This window comes from Lissotriton vulgaris, chromosome 3_1 (assembly GCF_964263255.1).
Source record: "Lissotriton vulgaris chromosome 3_1, aLisVul1.2, whole genome shotgun sequence".
In the NCBI taxonomy this organism is placed as follows: domain Eukaryota; kingdom Metazoa; phylum Chordata; class Amphibia; order Caudata; family Salamandridae; genus Lissotriton; species Lissotriton vulgaris.
The window spans coordinates 1,892,589,892-1,892,610,299 of record NC_141689.1 but is presented as its reverse complement, the minus strand read 5'-3'; the positions used below and the strand labels follow the sequence as shown (position 1 = coordinate 1,892,610,299).

Sequence of the window (20,408 nt, the reverse complement as noted above, 5' to 3'; positions counted from 1 at the left end):
TCAAGGTAGAATGACAGCGCACGTTTAGGGTCCAGACTATGGAGTCTCTCCTCCTCCTTGGAAGGGTGCGGAGGTGGGAAAAGGTGGGCAAAATGATAGATTGTCCCACATGAAATGGTGTAACTACTTTAGGAAAAAACTAAGGCCTCATACTAAGCTCTACTTTGTCCGGATGCACAGAGAAAAAAAGGGCGCTTGGAAGACAACCTGAAGTTCACTCAGCCTGCGCACAGAGGTGATGGCCACAAGGAAGGCAGTTTTGAGAGTGAAGAGCCTGATAGGACCGTTATGAAGAGGCTCGAATGGAGCACACATAAGGTATGTGAGAACAAAATTCAAGTCCCTCTGGGGCATTATGAAAGGAGAAGGAGGAAACAGATGAGTAAGGCCCTTAAAGAACCTATTAACAACAGGAGACTTGAACAAGGATGGCTGATCTGGCAGCCGAAGAAAAGCAGTGAGAGCTGCAAGATAACCTTTGAGAGTGCCCAGTGCAGAGCCCTACTGGGCCAAAGAAAGTATATACAAAAGTACTTCTGAAAGCGGGGCAGAAAGGACCCACAGCCTTTGCTGTGCACCATGCCACAAACTTGTTCCATATACAGGGGTATATCAATTTAGTGCAGGGACGCCTGCCTGCCAAGATGACATTATAGACTTTGGGTGGAAGGTCGAAAGCTGTCAACTGTCGCCGCTCAATCTCCATGCAAGGTGGTGGAGACTGGACGGGTTCGGTGGAGAACTGTCCCCTGCTGCTGCGACAGAAGATCCTCTTGAAGGGACAGTCTGATTAGAGGAACGATGGCCATGCTCAGAAGCTCGAGGTATCAGACTACTCATGGCCAGTCTGGAGCCACAGAATAACTTGGGCCCGGTCTTGCTGGATCTTCTTGAGCATTTGGGGCAGAAGTGGTACAGCGGAAAGGCGTACAGGAGGCCTCTGTTCCACTCACGCCAAAAAGCATCGCAGAGCAAGTGCTGCCTTAGAAACCCCAACACGCAATACTGTTGACATTGGCATTCTCTATGGTGGCTAACAGATCTAACCTACGCTCTCCCCACCGTTGAAAGAGACCTTGCACTACCTCGGAATGAAGACGCCATTCGTGATCGACCAAGCACCGACTGCTGAGTTTGTCCGCCCTGGCATTCAGAGAACCAGACTGGTGTTGAACCAAAAGGGTCATGCCCTGATGTTCCAGCCATCTCACGAGGCGAAAAGCCTCCTCCACGACCCCACCCCACCATGTTTGTTGCTCTACCAAAAGGCGGTGTTGTTGTCTGTGAACACCTGCACTACTTTCCTTTGAGAGATGGAACGAATGCCTTCAATCTCAGTCGGATCGCCCGGTTGATATGGAGCCCAGACGCCTCTGATCTCCACCTCACCCAGATGGCCGCCCCATCCCAGGAGTGACGCATTTGTCACCACCGTTAGATATGGTTGGGGAAGGGAGAGAGATCAGCCTCGGACCCAATCTTGGTTCGTTAGCCACCACTACTGTGGTTGTGCAGTTCCCTCTGAGATCTGAACGTAGTCTGAAAGATTCCCCTGATGCTGTGCCCACTGGAACTTCAGGTCCGCCCTGCAGAGCCTGCATACACCATCTGGCAAGATCCACTAGCAGGATGCAGGAGACCATGAGGCCAGGAGCCTCAGAGTCATTCTCAACTACATAAGGGATAGAGGCTGAAACATCAGTATCATAACCCGGATATCGCGGACTCGCTGCTTGGGAGGATAGGCTCGAAACTGCAGTGTGTCCAGAACAGCTCCATTGAAAAGCAGCATCTGAGAGGGAGTCGGGTGTGACTTCGGCACGTTTATAGTGAACACTAGCGAGTGCAGGAAATCCGCCATAGACTTGAGGTGGGAGACGACAGCATGGGGCGAGCCAGCCTTCAACAGCCAGTCATCGAGATATGGGAATACTGGAACCCCTAATCTGCGCAAATGAGCTGCAACTATCAACTTTGTGAACACCCGAAGGATACTGGTAAGGCCAAAGGGGAGCACGATGAACTGAAAGTGCTTGTGCCTCACCGTGAACCGTAGATAGCACCTGTGGGCTGGCAAGACAGGTATATGTAAATAAGCATCCTGCAAGTCAAATGCAAGTCCAATGCCACCAACCAGTCTCTGGAGTCGAGGGCAGATAGGACCTGAGCCAACGTGAGCATCTTGAACTTCTCCTTCCAGAGGAGGCATTTAGGGGTAGAATAGGAGGCAGGCCTGTGTCCTCCTTGGGCACCAGAAAGTAGCAGGAATAGCAACCACAACCTACTTCTGGCGTAGGGACCTTCTCTATAGCTCCCTTGGCCAAGAAAGCTAAGACTGCCTGGCGGAAAAGTGCTAAATGATCCTCCGATATGCGTTCGTAAGATGGTGGCATGGAGGGAGGAGTAGTATCCAAGGGGAGGGAATAGCCCCTTTGGACGATTTGCAAAACTCACCTGTCCAACGTGATGGATAGCCAGTAGAGGAGGTCATGGCGAATCCTGGAGAAGGGTGTTGGGTAAAGAACACATGGTCGCCCAGGGCAGGACGGTGGCGGCGGGCAACTGTCCTCTCCACAGGACCAAGTGCCCAGGAGAATATCAGTGAGGGCCTCATTGAAACGCAATAGGGATTCAGAAGATGAACCCGCAGGCAGAAGCACCTCTGTCAGGAGGTTAGTCCTGACTGCCACTGACGGGAGCTCAAGGATCAAGACCTCGGCTGCCCTCACCACCACAGCATAGGACGCTCCCTCCTCCATAGACATGGGAGGGGGAGAAAGCAAAATAGTGACTGGAGAGGTGTCCAGACCACTAGCGTCACCCAGATCCTCTCGCAAGTCAGTTTCTTCTAGCTGGTCAGTTAAAGGGTCCAGTGACCCCTCACAGTCCTCATCACCACCACTCTCTGGTCAGTAGGGAACACCAGGGATGAACAGGGGAACTAAAGTGACCTCCGGCGAGAATCTGCTACAACTTGGGGATGAGGATAAGAATGGGAACAGCGTCGACAAGTGGCACGGTCGGCGCCGGAGAAGGTTGAGTAAGATCGACCGGCATCGATCCGGATCCAGCCTGGATCCATGTGGGGTCCGCGGGAGCCAGCAGCATTGTAGGCCCAGGACCCCCACCCACTCTGCGGGGCCCGAAGGCATGTCGGCGGGGACGGGCTACCCAAAGACGAGTTGTAAGGCCTCTTAAAACTGAAGTTGGGCAGAGAACACTCTGGCTCCTGGAAAGGGTGGAAGGCGTGGAGTCGTCCCTAAAACAGGCACCGGAGCCAGGATGTTTGAGCAACGACGCTCCGAGTTCCACGTCGCGTCAGCAGACCGATGGGGAGAAGGTGAAGAGTGCTTGTGCTTCTTCACCACCTTCTTGTGTTTCAACTTACCTGGAGACATCGACGACTTAAGAGTGCGACAAGGAGTGGGGGCTCCGCAAATGGTCTCGAGAGCTTCCTTTCGAACGAGACCGGGAAAGACCCAGAGATGCAAAGTCTTTGGGTGCATGGCCCGGCAGTCGTAGCACGACTTTGGGTCATGGTCGCGCTTCAGCCACCACAAGTGCACGAGGTGCGGGTCCGTCACCGACATAATTTTGTGGCAAGACCTACAGGGCTTGAAACTGGTCCGACGTTGGGACATCCCTCGCGCACCAGGAGTCCAAAACTCGAAGAAGATGCTGACAAAAGTCGCAAAAAGGTTAGCCATAAAATGCCTTAGGGGTAGCTGTCTCCGGTTCTGCGCTAGGCTAGTGCAGAAAAAGAAAGAATTAACTCGGTGCGCAGGGGAGGCGTTTAACCTCTTCGCTGCCGATGACGAGCTCAGCTCGTCATCAGCTACGGCGGTCGTATGCGGATGACGAGCTAAGCTCGTCATGTAACGCGGCTTTTTGAAAATTGCCGCACACAGCAGGAAAAGCTGCCGCAGCGATGCGGTTAAGTAGGCACCACGGCGTCATCCCGGCAACCATGACGCCGACGACTGACGTGGAGTCGACAGACGTCACCTACCGACACACAGGGGTACTGCTAAAGAAAAATCTCCGGTTCCAGACTGACACCTGGGGGAAATTCTAAAGGTAAGGAATCTACAACTAACTGTCTCTTTCAGATTCATTCTTTATCAGACAACATATTTCAGGCACCTGACTTCTCAGGTCTCTGAGTTCGCTTAACTCTTAAGTTGTGATGATGCGTCTGTGTTCTAAAACTAGCATATCTCTATATCATCAAGATGCCATGATCGGTACGATGGCTCAGTTTCATTACAGTGAATCACTGGTTGACCATCAATTGATGTAACTTTCAATTAACCCTGTGACTACAGAACTGGTCATCATCAATACCACAAAAGCACAACAGAGTAACACTTAAGAAAAAATGTGTTTATATCTTTGGGTAACCGGTCTCTCAATCACATAATTGTTGACTACCATTTCCATTTCTTTTCCTGGCCAATTGGAACTTAATAATGATCAAACAAATGCCTTTAAAAACAGAGGAGGGTATCATTCAAGGTAGAATATATAAAGTAGGGTTAACAACAGCAGAGAGAATTATATTTATATCCTCCACGTCATACCACGTCAGAACTTTTCAGTGACAATACAGACGTGTGATGCTTTATTTTTTTTCCAACTGTTCTTTTAAAAATAGAATGCCAACTGTTTAAGAGGTTGCAACATAATTTAAGAACAGTATCTTTAGTCAAGGCTATGGTCCAAAAAATATGCAACTGGTTCCATTTGGATTTTGATCTGTTTAGCATACAGCTTACACTTCAGTGATTTTTTAAACTGAATCAATAATAGGTTGGGCTGAATGTTCTGCGTCCAAGGTAAACAAGGGATCCTCGATATATGGAGTGAACATCTAACTGTTACCAACATCCTTTTTTCTGAATGAATATTAGTTCTACATATAGTTATTATTATGGGTCAAAGAATGCACTTTTTAAAACCTTCCTAGACACATATTTTTGAAGAACGGAAGAAGGCAACTTCCATAGAACGTATTCCCTGAAGGTTAGCAACATGGAATTTATTTTACGTGTCAGCAAACATAAGAAATAAGACTCCAAACACCTCAGGGTATAAACCCACACAATAGAGCATGTGTACACCAAAGAGTAATGTTCAACTGACGCTGCACTTACAATTCCTAATTGTAGCTGAAAGAGGAATCTAGATTTTATTCAAGATTCATAATGACCACCACCAAATATAAGGTATTGGCATGTGTTATGCACAAGAAAATGTGAATGAATTAGTTTTCCACAGGGACTCCCTAGAGTACTCAGGATAAATCAATTGAAGCCTTTCTTGATCCTGAGCTGGTTAAATGGTCACAATGAAAGGCATTGGATGGCGACTAAATCCAGCAGAATGCAAGCTTGCAATTGCTAGTAGTTTTGCCCAGCAATTGAGAGATTATGTTGAGTCAGTGCCCACACGTAGTTCAGTGGATGTGAGCTCTTGACATTTCCTCAATGTAAATGTTTAATCATGATAATTATATGGCAGAATATAATATTCAATTTTGGAATAACATCGATCAATTCTGCAAAAATTCACAAGAAATATTTATGAAACAATCTAACTGCCTAAAGAATGTGGAATGTATAGATGTTTTCTGGTAATTTTTCCTTCACATCTACAACAGCATTCTCCATGCCTCAAACATAGATTTTCTTTTTCGCTTTAAAGCTGCAACCTCCTATTGTAACCCCGCAAGAGATCTCCCAGCCACAAGTGATAAGAGTAAAAGTACCCCAATCAAATCGCAATGTTTATTGTCTCTTTACAGTTCATGGACCAAATTTAAGTAATTGTCTTTTGCTAAAAAAGAAGCCTAGTATGAACAAAATCTTGAGGCATGAATGTTAAAAAGGGGTTCCAAAGACAACCAGTAACCAAAGACCCTTTTTTGTTGCCCGGCGGTATCGCCTCTATGACCCACCAATGTTAACCAATGAAGAAGCAGGCGCTGGAGACTGGAAGGCAGGAAACGAGGATTTTATTCTCTCCGGAGGAGAACACATCAATTCAGACAGCAAGTATCGTCACGAGGTGCTCTAACCACATCTCTGAGGCCTGGCTTCTTATACTAGGGTTTATGACCTTTATTGCACATAACACATTCTCGCAACACGTTGATAGTTGAAAGAACATCCTCGGAATCTCCCCTTCAGGCCCGTTCCCACATACATTTACAGTTGGATTCCCCACCCCGGTCACAACAGGTGATGGTTGCCGCACAGCAGGGCATTCCGCCGATTCACGGAATGCATGGGGTTGATCGGATCTCATAGGGTGGGGGCTTTGATCGGCTCGAGGGTCTTTTGATGGGGAGGGGAAGTTTCCTACTGTACGGGGTAATAAACAGTATCCGCAGGGTCAGGTGGTGGCCTGGGAACAAGGAAGACAAACGGGGACACAGGAAAAGGGGGTTTGCATCAAAAGGATTTTGAGGCCATGAAAGGAATGAGGGGAGGTGTCGCGTTGGGAACAGGATGGGATTCTGTGGTGAAGCTGCGCTGAAGGGGGGTTTATGACCCAAGGCATGAGAGAGCGGGGGTTGCCAGTGTGCGGGGGGATGCTTGCGAGGTTTAAGAGAGAGAGAGACGCGCTGGCTATCAGCGAGGGGCAGGGAGGCCATGGTGTTCAAAATGGCTGCCGCTTACGCGCACGAATGGGCTTGAAAATGGGGCAAGATGGCGCCGATAATGTTCACCAAGTTTGTATTAATTTTCCACAGTCCTCCCTTTAACATTTCCAAGACATCTTGCTGGCCTATTTCCTATCTATACCTATATGCAGCGATCATAAGTAAGGGAGGGAGGACTTAGGCAAAGGAACTGTACATTTACATCATATTATAAAACGTCACATTGAAAAATCTCATCATCTAGTAAGCAGGTTCATCGTTAAGTTGGTTGTAGAAAAAAAAATCATCGTAATGTAATATCAGACTAGAATTACGTAGTGAGGGCGTTGGGTACAGATCATAGGTACTTATAGTCATTCGAAATAGGAGCTGGTAAGTTATCATATAAGTAAGTCCTTTTTGTATTCGGCGGGTGCATAGTTAGTCCAATGGTGATTGGGAGAGAAAGGAGATACAGTAAAAAATATCAGAGTTCTCGTTGTCTTTTGTCGTCTTCTGTCGGCACTGTTGAGCACCTGGATTACCTATCAACAGAAATGTTCATGTGGATTGAGTCGTTGGGGGTCTGCGGGGAGGGGTGCATTTTGTTTGGTTTTCGTCAGACCTCGTAGGAGAAATGCGTTACGGTTTTGGAGCAGGTGCATCTTCTTCCGTAATGCAGAGCATAGATTTGCAATGGAAAATGCAATTGTTCCAGAATTGTGAGATCTGTTTGTTTCTTGAGTCTCTGTGGTGGGTATTTCCTGTTGCTTCCATCATCTTCGAGGCGTTCAGCAGCGGGTAGAACCACATACTTCGTTCATCTTCTCTTTAGAGGCGACCCTTGGTGGAGTTCTAGGTCACCGTTCTAAGATTAACATAGTTCGTGGTCTACTTAGTCGGAGCTCCCTCCCTTCTGACGCAGGGAGTACTCTTCTCTGGGTATCTCAGTAGGATTTGGAGGAACTTGGAAGTTTAGGTGGAAAGGTGTGGGTGTGAACAGTCCTTATGGTAGGTCGGAGGAGGAGGGGATGGAGCAGGGCCAAGTCGGGAACAGATCAGGGGGGCGGAGAGTTTGCGACAGGCGGGTCCGTAACCATGTTCAGAGAGCGGGGACTTTTTGGCACACGTTGATCATAGAGCAGGGGCTTCAGGTCAGCCCTTTCCTTAGCTTTGTCTGAAACAGTGCCCCGTCCTGCGACTCCTTACTGCTGTGGTCTCGCCTCGGCCTCCGCCGCTGATGTTCCACAATCCGCAGTCAGGCCGCGTGCTCCCACATCCGGTCTCTTTCTCCTCCGACAGTGATACCCTTAAATGAGTTTTGAAAAGACAGTCTTTAGAGATTTTGCAGAAGAAGGTAATTACATAAATCTATTTCTCTCCCAACACCAAGCAACTGGGGTAAGCACTCGCTACATTTGAGATTTTTGCGGCTAACGTATAAACACTTGATGATGGGCTTGCTGGATTCCTTACAACTTCCTTTTGTTGGCTAATTCTTTGGCGCTTTGATGATTATTACGTTCATTTGTAATAGGTACGAGGTCTGGTACTCATTTATTGCATACGTCTATTATAGTAGATGTCAGTTCTTCTGGTTGAGACCCATTTCCCTAGTACGAGTCTTGCAAGGCTAGGCTGGTCTTCAGGGCCTTGTATTTTACGAAAAAGTGCAACGTGCTATTCACCACAGTCTGATAGGCATCCTTCTGAGGGGTGAACATAGGCTAAACAAGTCTTCATTACATCAAAACATCTTATTTTCAACAAGGCTTACTGCAACAAGTTCTTTCGATTTTCGATCTAATTTTAACTTTGCACACATCTTTCTAACTTTCTATATAAATCCTCGCAACCTGGTTACTACAAAAACTCGGGGGGTGGTTTGCGATAATTAGTAAACTTATCCTCGGGGAAGGTGGGATCTTATGGAAAGCAATTAGGAACACAGTGAATTGGAGCAGGGGGCGTTTTTCAGGCTCTCGTTCAGGGCAGCTGATACCAAACTGGGGGCATTTTGGGAAGACGGGGGTGTCTCGATCATTTCTTACTGTTTGGGATATGGGGACAATTTGGGATGGGGATGGTCGCATTACCACAGACATATTTTATCATAGAAGCCACTGACAAATAGTTCCCTGGTTGTGGGTCAAATTTGGAGAACCTTAGTTGTCTTACCTGTCCTTTTCCTTTCGGTCAATTTAAATTTCATCCATATTTTAGTAGAAAAGGAGAGGTAGTAACGTGGTACCGATACAATTTTATTTAGGACAAATTTGTGCAAATACTTGTGGTATTTGGGGCCAATCAGGAGGTGCACCAGGTTCGTCAATTAGGTGCCAGTCGCTAGGAAGAGGGAAAGTGTGGAGGGGTGAAAGAGTGAGAGAGAAAGAGAGAAAGAGAGAAAGAGAGAAAGAGAGAAAGAGAGAAAGAGAGAAAGAGAGAAAGAGAGAAAGAGAGAAGAGAGAGAGAGAGAGAGAGAGAGAGAGAGAGAGAGAGAGAGAGAGAGAGAGAGAGAGAGAGAGAGAGAGAGAGAGAGAGAGACAGACAATAGGCCAAACAGTACACGTGTGACATGGAGAATGACCGTGTATTGTTTGGGCTATTCAGTGCGTTACCCAACGTTAGACGTTTTGGGTCTAGGTTAGGATGTAGAAAGCATGCAGTTTTGGGACGGAAGAGCATTAGGTCAGGTACAGAAAGATCGTGCATTGGGTAGGGCGTCTTTTTGTGTCGTCTTGCAGCGTTAATCCGTTTTCATGCATCGGGCGTGACGTGGCTCCAGATCCTTTACGGTACCCTAATCAGGACCCCAATGTAATCTGCAGAGAGAAAAAGGAGGGAAAAAGGGGGGGGGGTGGGGGAACAACATTCGAACACATCAAATGTGAGGGCACGAAAAGTCCTTTACTTACCGCATACTCGTACTTATCTCTTCGGGATATAATCCTTAGGATCTTGGTCTCTGAAGTCAAGGGGGGGGGGGGGGGGGCGGACAATGTGATAGATGGTTCATGGGGGGGGGGGTTCGAGGATGGCCTGAAGGATCGTGTGTAGGGAAACGCTAAAAAGGAATCAGAGGTGCCTAGCGTGAGGTACCCGGTTTTGTAGATGTATCCGGCCATCGGGATCCTTAAGTCATTCCCAAAGCTGTGAGGTTCTAAGGCATATCAGTTCTTCGTTTAACCCGGTACCTTAGTACCTTTGACCACCATATCTTTATAACATTTTATCAATCACACCGCTTTACTTTACCCATTCTCAGACGTCGAGGTCCTTCTCCATACGTTAGTTCCTGAGCTTAGTCGCATTTTTTTTTGGGAGGCAACGTATCATACCTTCGATTCGGTCATCAATCCAGGGCCGAACAACCATTTCTTCAGATAACCTTAAAAAAAGGAGCAGAACGGTTGCGTACAGAAAAACCCTCCCACCGATACCCGCATTTACAAAAGTATGCGATGCCTATTCATAGTTTTTAAGACCTTTATTTGTATAATCATTCAGTACGTAAAATGTGAGAGCACAATCATAATTTGGCCTGACATGTCGTCGATGGAAGCATATACAGTAGGGGGTTATTTTGTAGCACAAGAACATGTAAAAAAAGAGAAAAGGCCTAATTTATTATTTGCAAGTAACTAAAAACATTTCATTGCGTGACGAGGGAATCAGGGGCATTTCAGTTCATAAATGGAAACACAGTCAAGCTCATCGGAATCACATTTCCTAGATGTAAACCGTGAGTGTGCATCATAAGCGACGTTATGTACCAGTTACAATAAATATCAAAAATAAATCGTTCATTGAAATCAACATTTTTACGGAACCCCTCTCAAATGTTCGCCAAGTGAACCCTCCTCCCTTTCTCATCGAGTGCACAATGGTTCGTATATATATCTTAGTACATCAAGTTTCATTAGCTAAGGAATACCACGAGGCATCCGTTAGTTCCCATTGATACCGGCGCCATTTTGGGCGAGGCCGGTTTAGTCCGGAAGTAGCATCAGGGGCAAAAAATGTCCCCGACGATTGGCGGTTGGACCAGGGTCCCTTTCGGCAGTTCAAAAAGAAACTGTGCTAACAGAGGGGCTGGTGGCGTGGACCGTCAATCAAGAGAGGGAGGGGGTAGAGTCTTTCTTACCGGGTCATGTTGATGTTCAGCCGGAACTTACTCGAGTTCGTTAGCCCATAATGTTCCTGGGTGGTTCAGACGGAAGCTGATGCAGACACGAGAGCACCGCCATCTTGTTGCTGTGCCGTGGTTATTTCATTTGAGATCAATGCAGCTGTTCCTCACCGGAAGCCTGAAGGGGCTGAGGGCTCTTAGGACTTTGGTAGAATCTTCAAAGTCGAGGGGATGTTTGTCGATGGTGGGGGCTTGCGCCCAGGTGGGCAAGTGCCCGAGTTGCAATTTCGGACAAAGTTACTCCAGCGGCCTAGACCCGCCTTCCGAGGGCCCAGATGCCATTTTGAGACCCTGCGGTAGCCGCCCGTCGTCGTATCTATCAGGAGTGGAAGAAACTTCTTGTGGTGATGAAAGATAGAACATCATGCTGTTGGAGCAGGACATTTTGGTTCGGGGCGCCAGGGTGCAGCAGTGGAGCCTTCATCTGGGGAGGTGAGGGAGGCTCGCCCGTGCCGTCTCCCTCTCCCGGCGCATCCCACGCCGTCCCTTTTGAATCAGGGGTGCACATGATGACCACCCTACACCCCTGATTCCGACTCTTGGGGGACCATTGTACATCCGGTGCTCCGTAAATATGCCCGTCGGACATTGTATGTCCTGTGCTATGCAGGTATACCAGTCGGGCATTGTATGTCCTGTGTTGCGGAAATATACCAGTCGGGCATTATATTTCCTGTGCAGCGTAGGTATATGGCCGTCGCCCGGCTGGAGGACATCGGCGCCGGACCAGGGCAGGGGAGCCTCCTACCTGTGGAGGCGGGAGAGGCTCGTCCGCGTCGCCTCTCCCTCCCTGCCCACCCTGCATCCGTTCGATGGAGGAATTCGTGATGGCCGGACCAGGAGATACGAGGGAGGGGGTCATTTGCATCCGCCCCCTCCCTACTCGTGGCCCGGGGGGCGCCATCTCGGGAAGGGTAGTATGGGAAGACCATTTCATTGCCTGCTTTGTGGAGCCTCCAGTACCTTCTCGCCAGCGATCTCTTTTGGCCCATGGCTGCTGGCAGGCCCCGCCCCACACGTGCTATGTGTTTCGGATGGGCGGGACCATCGAACTGTTACATTTCGAGGACTTCCGGAGTGAGCATAATACGTTTTATATTTCTCCTATTAGTACAGTTTGTTTTAGAGAGTGTTCAACTAGTTATTCTATTTACCGTTGGTTGTGTGTTTTCTTTACCGTAATTAAATCCTAAGTTATATAATAGACGCTTGGTTTCCTTGAGTCCTTTCTCTAACGGGGGTTGTTTACACTGGTCTGTAATTGTGTTTGGTTTTCAGAGTGGGGGAGCAACAGAGAGCAATCAGTCCCAGAACTCTAACATGTCGTTAAAATTGGTCTGACGAAATCTGTGCCATCGAGCATAATCAAACGGGGTGGTTCTGTCTGTCCTGTCTGCACTAGTCTGATTGGTTTTTATTTCGCGCCTTTTCCCTTTCTGTCGGCCTGTCCTTTCTGTCGACCCTCCGTTCTTACCTATGCTCTGCAGAGTCGGGCATTGGGCTTTCCAGTGCCCGAGGCATTTACAGAAAGCACATTGGTTCTGTTTTAAATCTATTCGTCCTGTGCGCAGTGTCGGGGGATTACCTTCGGGTCGTTGTGTCCCGGGGTTGACTTGTCGGCACATCCCTTTACACCGTTCTCTTTCCATGTCTACTCCTCGGGACTGTGCCATCGCTGGCCCTTCCCTTTGCCTACTAGACGTTTGGAGGGTTGTCCGTCGTGTCCCTTCACCTTTTCTGAATTCGTCGCCTTCCCTTCGTCGTGTGGCTTCTTTGCGCCACATACCGAGACTATCGAGCATAATAGGTGTTGTTTCATTCCTACGAAGGGCTATTTCTACTGTTTCTATTTTGTCAAGATCAAAGGATCCTCTCAGTGGCCACTGACTTTCTCGATCCTTTTTCGTATATTTATGCCACAGCTCACTATAGGCTATAGCGATTAATCCATGCTTCATGAACATGTCCTTATTAGGGGTGCCTTCCAGCGGAGCCGGATGGTTCATCTCTAATAAGCGGTCCGGGCTAAACAGGCTACTAACCAGTGGGGAGAAGACAGGCATGACGGATCACAATGGGATAATAGTCAGCACTACCTATCTTATCGCTGCGTGCAAAGACTAGACAGAATATTTCTATTCTACGTTGTTTGCACGTAGTGAATACCTCATGAACCAATCTTGAGCAATCAATGTTAGGTCAAAAATAAAAAATCAATATGGTCAATGGGGAGAATAAGTAGGCTCGCAAAAGTTCGCGTCACCTACCCTTTCACTATCTGCAAAGAGGGGACCTATTCTTCCCTGTTTGCAGACAGAGAATCTCCAGAAAACAATCTATAACAGTTAATCAATGGGGGGCAATTGTTCAGTGGGGGAGAAAGATAGGTCCGACGGGTGCGTACCTATCCTTCGCTGTTTATAAAGAGAGAGCCTGTTGTTTCTCCGTTTGCAGACAGCGAATCTCCAAATAAATTAACAAAAAGTAATACTAGTATTTTCTCATCAATTATCAATCACTTTCAATTATCAATCACTTTCGCAATTCGTCGTGTTTACACGACCTTACCCGGACCGCATGGACAGTTTCTTGTCTTCCGAATCCAGCGCCCGATCGTCCTCTTCTCTTCGTACTTCTCGTGGCACTCCTGATGGTTCCCAGTCAGGACCGCAGATCACTCGAGAGAGGTCTGTTCGGAACCAGTGAAGTTCGGATGATCGGCTGTCAGACGAGGGTCTATCGGACAGGGTACCTTCCGATCGTTGCAGTCGTTCACTCTGTCGTCAGGACCTCTCCCACTGGATCCACGAGTCGCTGATGGGCCCCACGTTTGGGACGCCAATTGTTAAAAAGGGGTTCCAAAGACAACCAGTAACCAAAGACCCTTTTTTGTTGCCCGGCGGTATCGCCTCTATGACCCACCAATGTTAACCAATGAAGAAGCAGGCGCTGGAGACTGGAAGGCAGGAAACGAGGATTTTATTCTCTCCGGAGGAGAACACATCAATTCAGACAGCAAGTATCGTCACGAGGTGCTCTAACCACATCTCTGAGGCCTGGCTTCTTATACTAGGGTTTATGACCTTTATTGCACATAACACATTCTCGCAACACGTTGATAGTTGAAAGAACATCCTCGGAATCTCCCCTTCAGGCCCGTTCCCACATACATTTACAGTTGGATTCCCCACCCCGGTCACAACAGGTGATGGTTGCCGCACAGCAGGGCATTCCGCCGATTCACGGAATGCATGGGGTTGATCGGATCTCATAGGGTGGGGGCTTTGATCGGCTCGAGGGTCTTTTGATGGGGAGGGGAAGTTTCCTACTGTACGGGGTAATAAACAGTATCCGCAGGGTCAGGTGGTGGCCTGGGAACAAGGAAGACAAACGGGGACACAGGAAAAGGGGGTTTGCATCAAAAGGATTTTGAGGCCATGAAAGGAATGAGGGGAGGTGTCGCGCTGGGAACAGGATGGGATTCTGTGGTGAAGCTGCGCTGAAGGGGGGTTTATGACCCAAGGCATGAGAGAGCGGGGGTTGCCAGTGTGCGGGGGGATGCTTGCGAGGTTTAAGAGAGAGAGAGACGCGCTGGCTATCAGCGAGGGGCAGGGAGGCCATGGTGTTCAAAATGGCTGCCGCTTACGCGCACGAATGGGCTTGAAAAGGGGGCAAGATGGCGCCGATAATGTTCACCAAGTTTGTATTAATTTTCCACATGAAGGAGAGACCAGCAAAAAAAGTAAAAGAAATCTAAACTGTTAATTAAACTCTTATGATCCCAGAAGACCAAGCCAAATCTTTGTTATGCATAGGTTTTTCACATCTATACTTTAAAAAGGATCACCCTCTGCCTTGTTAGTGGCACAATAACTTAGTAATTAGGGCATCAGTTAACTCCCACCCAGATTATGCCAGTGCTCTATATGCAGGAGCACCATAGAAATATTACTTTACTTTGGTAATTATATTTCTGGTGGATAGATGATCTTCCAGCACATTCTTTACCCCAAGAATCTCACATCAGGCACCAGACTGGGCTGGAATTATTTTTACCCAACAATAGGTCTCCAAAGCATGTGGTTTTACCCACAACTCTGAGTGAGTCTCTAGAGCCCTAGGTAGAAGGTCCATCTGGCGTTCATAACTAAAACACCCCTTTACTTTCTCTTTAGAGGATAATCTTGCCCACCTTCAAAGACACTGAGGATGACATCTTAGCAAGCTTTGACTTCGTCTTAGGTGACTGGATAGCAGCCCATGGAGGTGCACCATCCTAAGGTGCCTGGTTAGGAGTTGCTGGAGTCACCAAGTCCACAGCATCGTGCTAATCTTTGTGGGGGCAGAACTACAGGTACAAAACTGTCCTGAACAAGTCCAACTTTGTAGCTAGAAGATCTTGATGTGCATAGGGTCGGGTATTGTAGCCAGGAACTCCACTATCAGACGAGGAAGAATTATTGAGAAACAGTACTGTTTCTTTGAGGAAGAGGACTTAACCTTCCATGCTTTCTTTGGGAAGATCTTATGGAAGCTTATTTACTTTAAGAGGGTTTACTTTAAAAGTGATTAAAACTAGCCACATCTTGTGCTTGCTGACGGTTTTTGGGTACCTCAAAGCACAGCAGTTGCCTACTGCAGAATTGTGTTCCAAGCGTGTGACACCAACAAGGACATCTTCTTGTAACGTCTAAAAGAGGGTTTAAATGCTAAGATTTCTGGGAATTTAGCTGGTAAAGCATCAAGAGTGCTCTGGATCCGTATTGACGAGGCACACAAAAATAGCAACTGGCATCAGCGTGAGGGCAGATACCTAACAAACTAAAATGTTCTCATACCAGGTGGTTAAAGTTGAGGATAGTGCCTCTTGGCACCACCTGGAGGTGCTGTAAAGCAATGGCTGGAGAAAGGTTATCCAGACTAACCAGACACCTAAAGTGATATTCTTAAGGTGAGAAATATTAAGAAAGGCATCCATCAGAAAAAGCTTATACAGAGGCTCCTTTCAAAGTAGTGTAAAATGCAGCAGGGTCATGCTAATCTGTGGTTTAAGCAGCAACCAGGCAGTTCTTGCACTATTTACTCATGCATGACGAAATCTTGTTCAAAATAGCATGCCTAACATTCATATTTGACCCCTCTAGATACCTTACTTCTAATTTCCTCAGCACTCTTTCAAAGTGTAGCGGTCACTATACCTGTATAGCCACCTCCAAACATGCTTCAAAGGACAAAGACCAATTTTCTTTTCAACCATCCCAACCAGAAAAGGCCTCCTAGTGCACTTCCACACTTAAGATGAATTGTAAAGCTTCAGTTGCTTAATGAATTGACATATTCCCTTTTGGAGTGGCAGGTTACCTGCTAAAGAGACCTTAACCAAGAATGAGTGGGATGCAAGTGCACTGAGAATCACTCAATCAAGCTTTTTTCAATTGAGATAATCATGCCCTTTCACATGCAGAAGGTTCACTTAAGTAGCAGCAAGTCTTAAAATAGGACACATTGACTTAGCACCCAGTTTTATGTATTTGAAAGTCCGCGATTATCTTTGGATCGAATTTATAATACACACTTGGAAAAACATTCTCTGAATCACTTGTAAGGTTCTGAAAATGGAAGAGACCACAATTTACTTACTCTCCTTTCCAACATTACTGTAATTCTGAATGGTACTTTCACTGCTCAGACTTCAGTTCATAACAATGTATGTGCTCAAATACATACCCAGCAATTTATTACATTCAGTGCATACTCATAAGCTAGTTGCACAATCAAAGCGAAATCATTAAACAGACAAATTTTAAATTCCCTTATTATGAGGTTGGTAAAAAGGGGTGTTCAGGTGTAATCTGTTAAATATCTTATATACAATAAAACAGAAGTGCATTAGGCAAAAAGAATGGTTTCAATTTAGTAGGACTACTAGTGCTGTAACTATTAATGAACACATGCAATAACATGAATAATTTTTATAAATTAAACACTGGCCTTCCAATCATTACATAATTCACAAAAATCTATATATTTAACAGATTACGGGAGTAATTTAAAGATGCTGACAAGAATAATTATTAAAATAAAAAATATTTCTTTAATTTACTGTAGTTAAGAGCATTTTGTTATATAATCTAAACGTTTTAATGTAACAATGAACTGTTTGTCTTATAGATTTTTTATTTTTTTATTTTACAGAGTTTTATATAGCGCAAACTTGACCCGAATCGGGTATCAGAGCGCTTTAACATAGCACCAGTTGCATTACATTCATTTTTTTGTTAGGCACGGGGCGATTAAGTGATTTGCCCAGAATCCTAGGATGTTCAGCGTCATTGCCGAGACTCGAACCCAGTTCCCCAGATTCGAGGTCGACCGTCCTAGCCGTTAGGCCAACTTCTCTCCCATGAACACTATACATTATTATTAAAGTGGCATATATTTTTCTTTTTTCCCCATTTATCTTGTTGCTGTATTCAGCCCGAAAGAAGCTGCTGCATGCTGCGAATCATGTATTGCCTCTTATAGAGATGATTCACAAGATTTCACGCTCAAACAAAAACATTTTGGATAAATATTTGTGTTGTACAATACTTTATTTTCTAATGTAAAATGTATCTTATATAAAACATTGTGAATTCTTTTTTGTAATACACTAAATTGTTGAACCACATCTCTATTAAGTGAATTTATCAGATAACTATGAAATTAATATGAAAAATATATTTAATTTCCCTCACTTAAAGAAGGGTTTCCTGTGGATATTTATTACATTTCGCTGTTTCATAAATAGGTTGGTATTATGGTGTTTGGCCTGGTGAGTCTAAGTTTGTGCAGGTCCATTGGCCTATGTTTAACTTATGGCTAATGTCCTGCACATTAATTTTAACAGTAGCATCATTATTCTTAGATCACTGTAAAATGATTGTACCATACCAAATAATCTTAGCTCTAATTGTAAACAAGTAAATTATCAATTTGTATCTCTGAACCATGTTGAAGCATGGTATAATTTGACAGAAAATAAAAAGTATTTTGTACCAGTTGTATAACACACACAAACGTTTCAATAACATAGCAATATAATCACCTACACAAGAGTGATCGACCTTAATTTCAATAGGTCCCTGTTTCTCTAAGTCAACACATTACCATATTGCAATTACAAAATACATTAAGCTTGATGTAGCAGCAGGTGGAGTTCAGTTCTAGGATACCCTGACTGTCAGCCTTCAATGTGCAAGTCACTTACATTCATGGCATGGTCCAGGTCAGCCATCAAACACTGCTTCAATTTCTCATCATTGCTGATTCCATGCAGAACAAAATCAGGCATGTATGTGGAGCAATAACCACCAAAAAGCGACCTGCCAAAGTGGTTCAAACTTTGACTGCTGAAGAAATCCGACCTGAAATGTAGATCAATAAATTCAGCAAATTATATATCAGCAAGCATCAGATGTACATGCAGCACAAGCTGAAATCTACCATATCTTCTGATGATTCTTGCACAAATCAAAGATGACATTAACTGCCCCATACATGAGCTTACAAAATTGTGATGTGAAAGAACCAGATCCCAACACAAGAAAACGTATTCACATTGGCAATTGCTGCCTCTTGACCTAAGATAATGTAGTAGGGCTGCAAAATAAACACTTAGGGGCCTATTACGAGTCTGGCGGCCCTCGGACCTTCAAACTCGTAATGGCACGGCGATGGTGCTCTTGCGACCGCCCCATTACAACCCTAGAGGTCATGCTGCCTTGAGACTGACGACTCCACCAGTGAACTGCCGTTCCCAGTCGGTGGTACAGCGGTACAGAGGCACCTATATATGCTTGGCGGTACCGCGGCAGTACCGCTGCGGTCCCGGCAAGCATATTATGACTCATCACCACCACTTTTTTCATGGAGTTCTTTCCTCTATGAAAACAGTGGCGGTGAGGAAAGAAAGGGAGCCCTGCAGAGCCCCCCACCCCCATGTGCCTCACACCTTGTGGATACACACAGAAGGGCACAACAATTGCCGCCCTGTATGCATGCACAGAAGTTCCAGCAAAGCATAGACTTTTCAGTTCATTTCATGCTGTAACGTCCTTTGACGTTCCCATTGCGGTATCTATTTTATAAGCACCGCCGTGAGACCGCGAAAGTAAAAGCCCAACAATGACGTAAACAGTCATAATAGGGTGGGCTGTCTCTACAAGGAATTGGTGGGCGGTCCTGCTGCCGCACCGTCAAACTCTCAACCGGGCCCTTAGTATCCTGCATATGTTCATAAGACAAGAAACACTCATCATAGATAGGGGTAAACTACAATTTAACTGGAATATTCAGTATTCCAACACTAGGTAAATTGATAATAGATGGTTGGGGGGAAACAGACTGGGCCTGTGATTCGTTCTAAAACCTGATTCAGTATCATCTGTAAACAAGCACTACAGTTTACAAACTAAAACAACATACCCTTGAGGATCTACTGCGCTTGTTGCACCAGGAATAAACCCTAAACTACAGTGACACATAGACTAGAACAAAAGGGTTCTAGACTTATAACTAATTTTGTTACCGGAAAATAATTGTGACCACTTGATCTGAATCTAAAATGAAGTGACTTCAAACTTGCACTGGCAGAAACGTATGAGGTTTCCCCTTAAGAACATGCATTACATTCAAGTGATGCTAGGCAAAATCCCTCTAATTGAATGTTGGAAAAAATACTTCCAAATTTAAGTAACCTGTAATGTATCATACAGCCCTGGAAATGACAGTAAAAGTGTGCCAATGATCATAGTCCTTGGACGTGTTTTTGTAGGTAAACTCAGATAATGTCAATACTGAGGAATAAAATATCAGAACATGCCAACAAGAAAGACAACTAAAAACTATTCTGAAAATTACAATTGCTGATTACTGCCTTTTAACAAAGCTTAAAATCAAAATTACAACATTGGGTTTTGTTAGCAAGGTGTGGGTAAATTACATTTTGTGAGCTGTAGAGTCAGAGACTAACATCTAAGATGATGATGAAAAACACAGGCAATTGTTTTCTGCGATTCTCAAAATATATAATGTTTTTCTTTTTCATTTCCTTATCCAATGTCCTTCCTTTGTACAAAGCAATATAGTGGAACAGATCATGGTACATCAGTTATATTAAAATATTATTTGAAGAATTCATGTTACATGCTGGAGCTTTTCTATTTTCAGTCACAACATTTTTTACACTGTTTTAACTACCAGCCCACAATAAGTTACGCTGTATAAATAAATGTACCATGAAGTGCAATGAATATAAGTTTTCATCCTACACAGAAAACATCTGAAGTTAGCTACAAAGAAAATATTTTAAGTATTTATACAATCAAATTTTAAAGAGTATTAAGGCTTAAAGCGGAACATGAATTTGGTAGAGAACTAGTGTAATATTTCATATAAGGCTGAATTAAACTTCCCCATTTAATGATCCCTTCCGAAGCTGCAGCTATGATAGACATCACTACCAGAATCCCAGTACATTAATCTACTTGCTATGCCAATGTGTAAAGTCAGAGAACCCATACTTGATCCACCTGG

The 20,408-nt window shown here is 45.3% G+C and overlaps 1 protein-coding gene across 3 annotated transcripts in view; it reads right to left on the bottom strand.

Moving 5' to 3' along the window:
• The window catches only part of FNIP2 (folliculin interacting protein 2), a 387,981-nt gene that overhangs the window by 27,384 nt on the left and 340,189 nt on the right, over positions 1–20,408 (bottom strand). For all 3 annotated transcript variants that reach the window (XM_086962360.1, XM_086962362.1, XM_086962359.1), the window contains one exon: positions 18,082–18,238. In XM_086962360.1, coding sequence (XP_086818486.1) covers positions 18,082–18,238 — 157 coding nt within the window. The remainder of the gene's footprint in view (positions 1–18,081; positions 18,239–20,408) is intronic.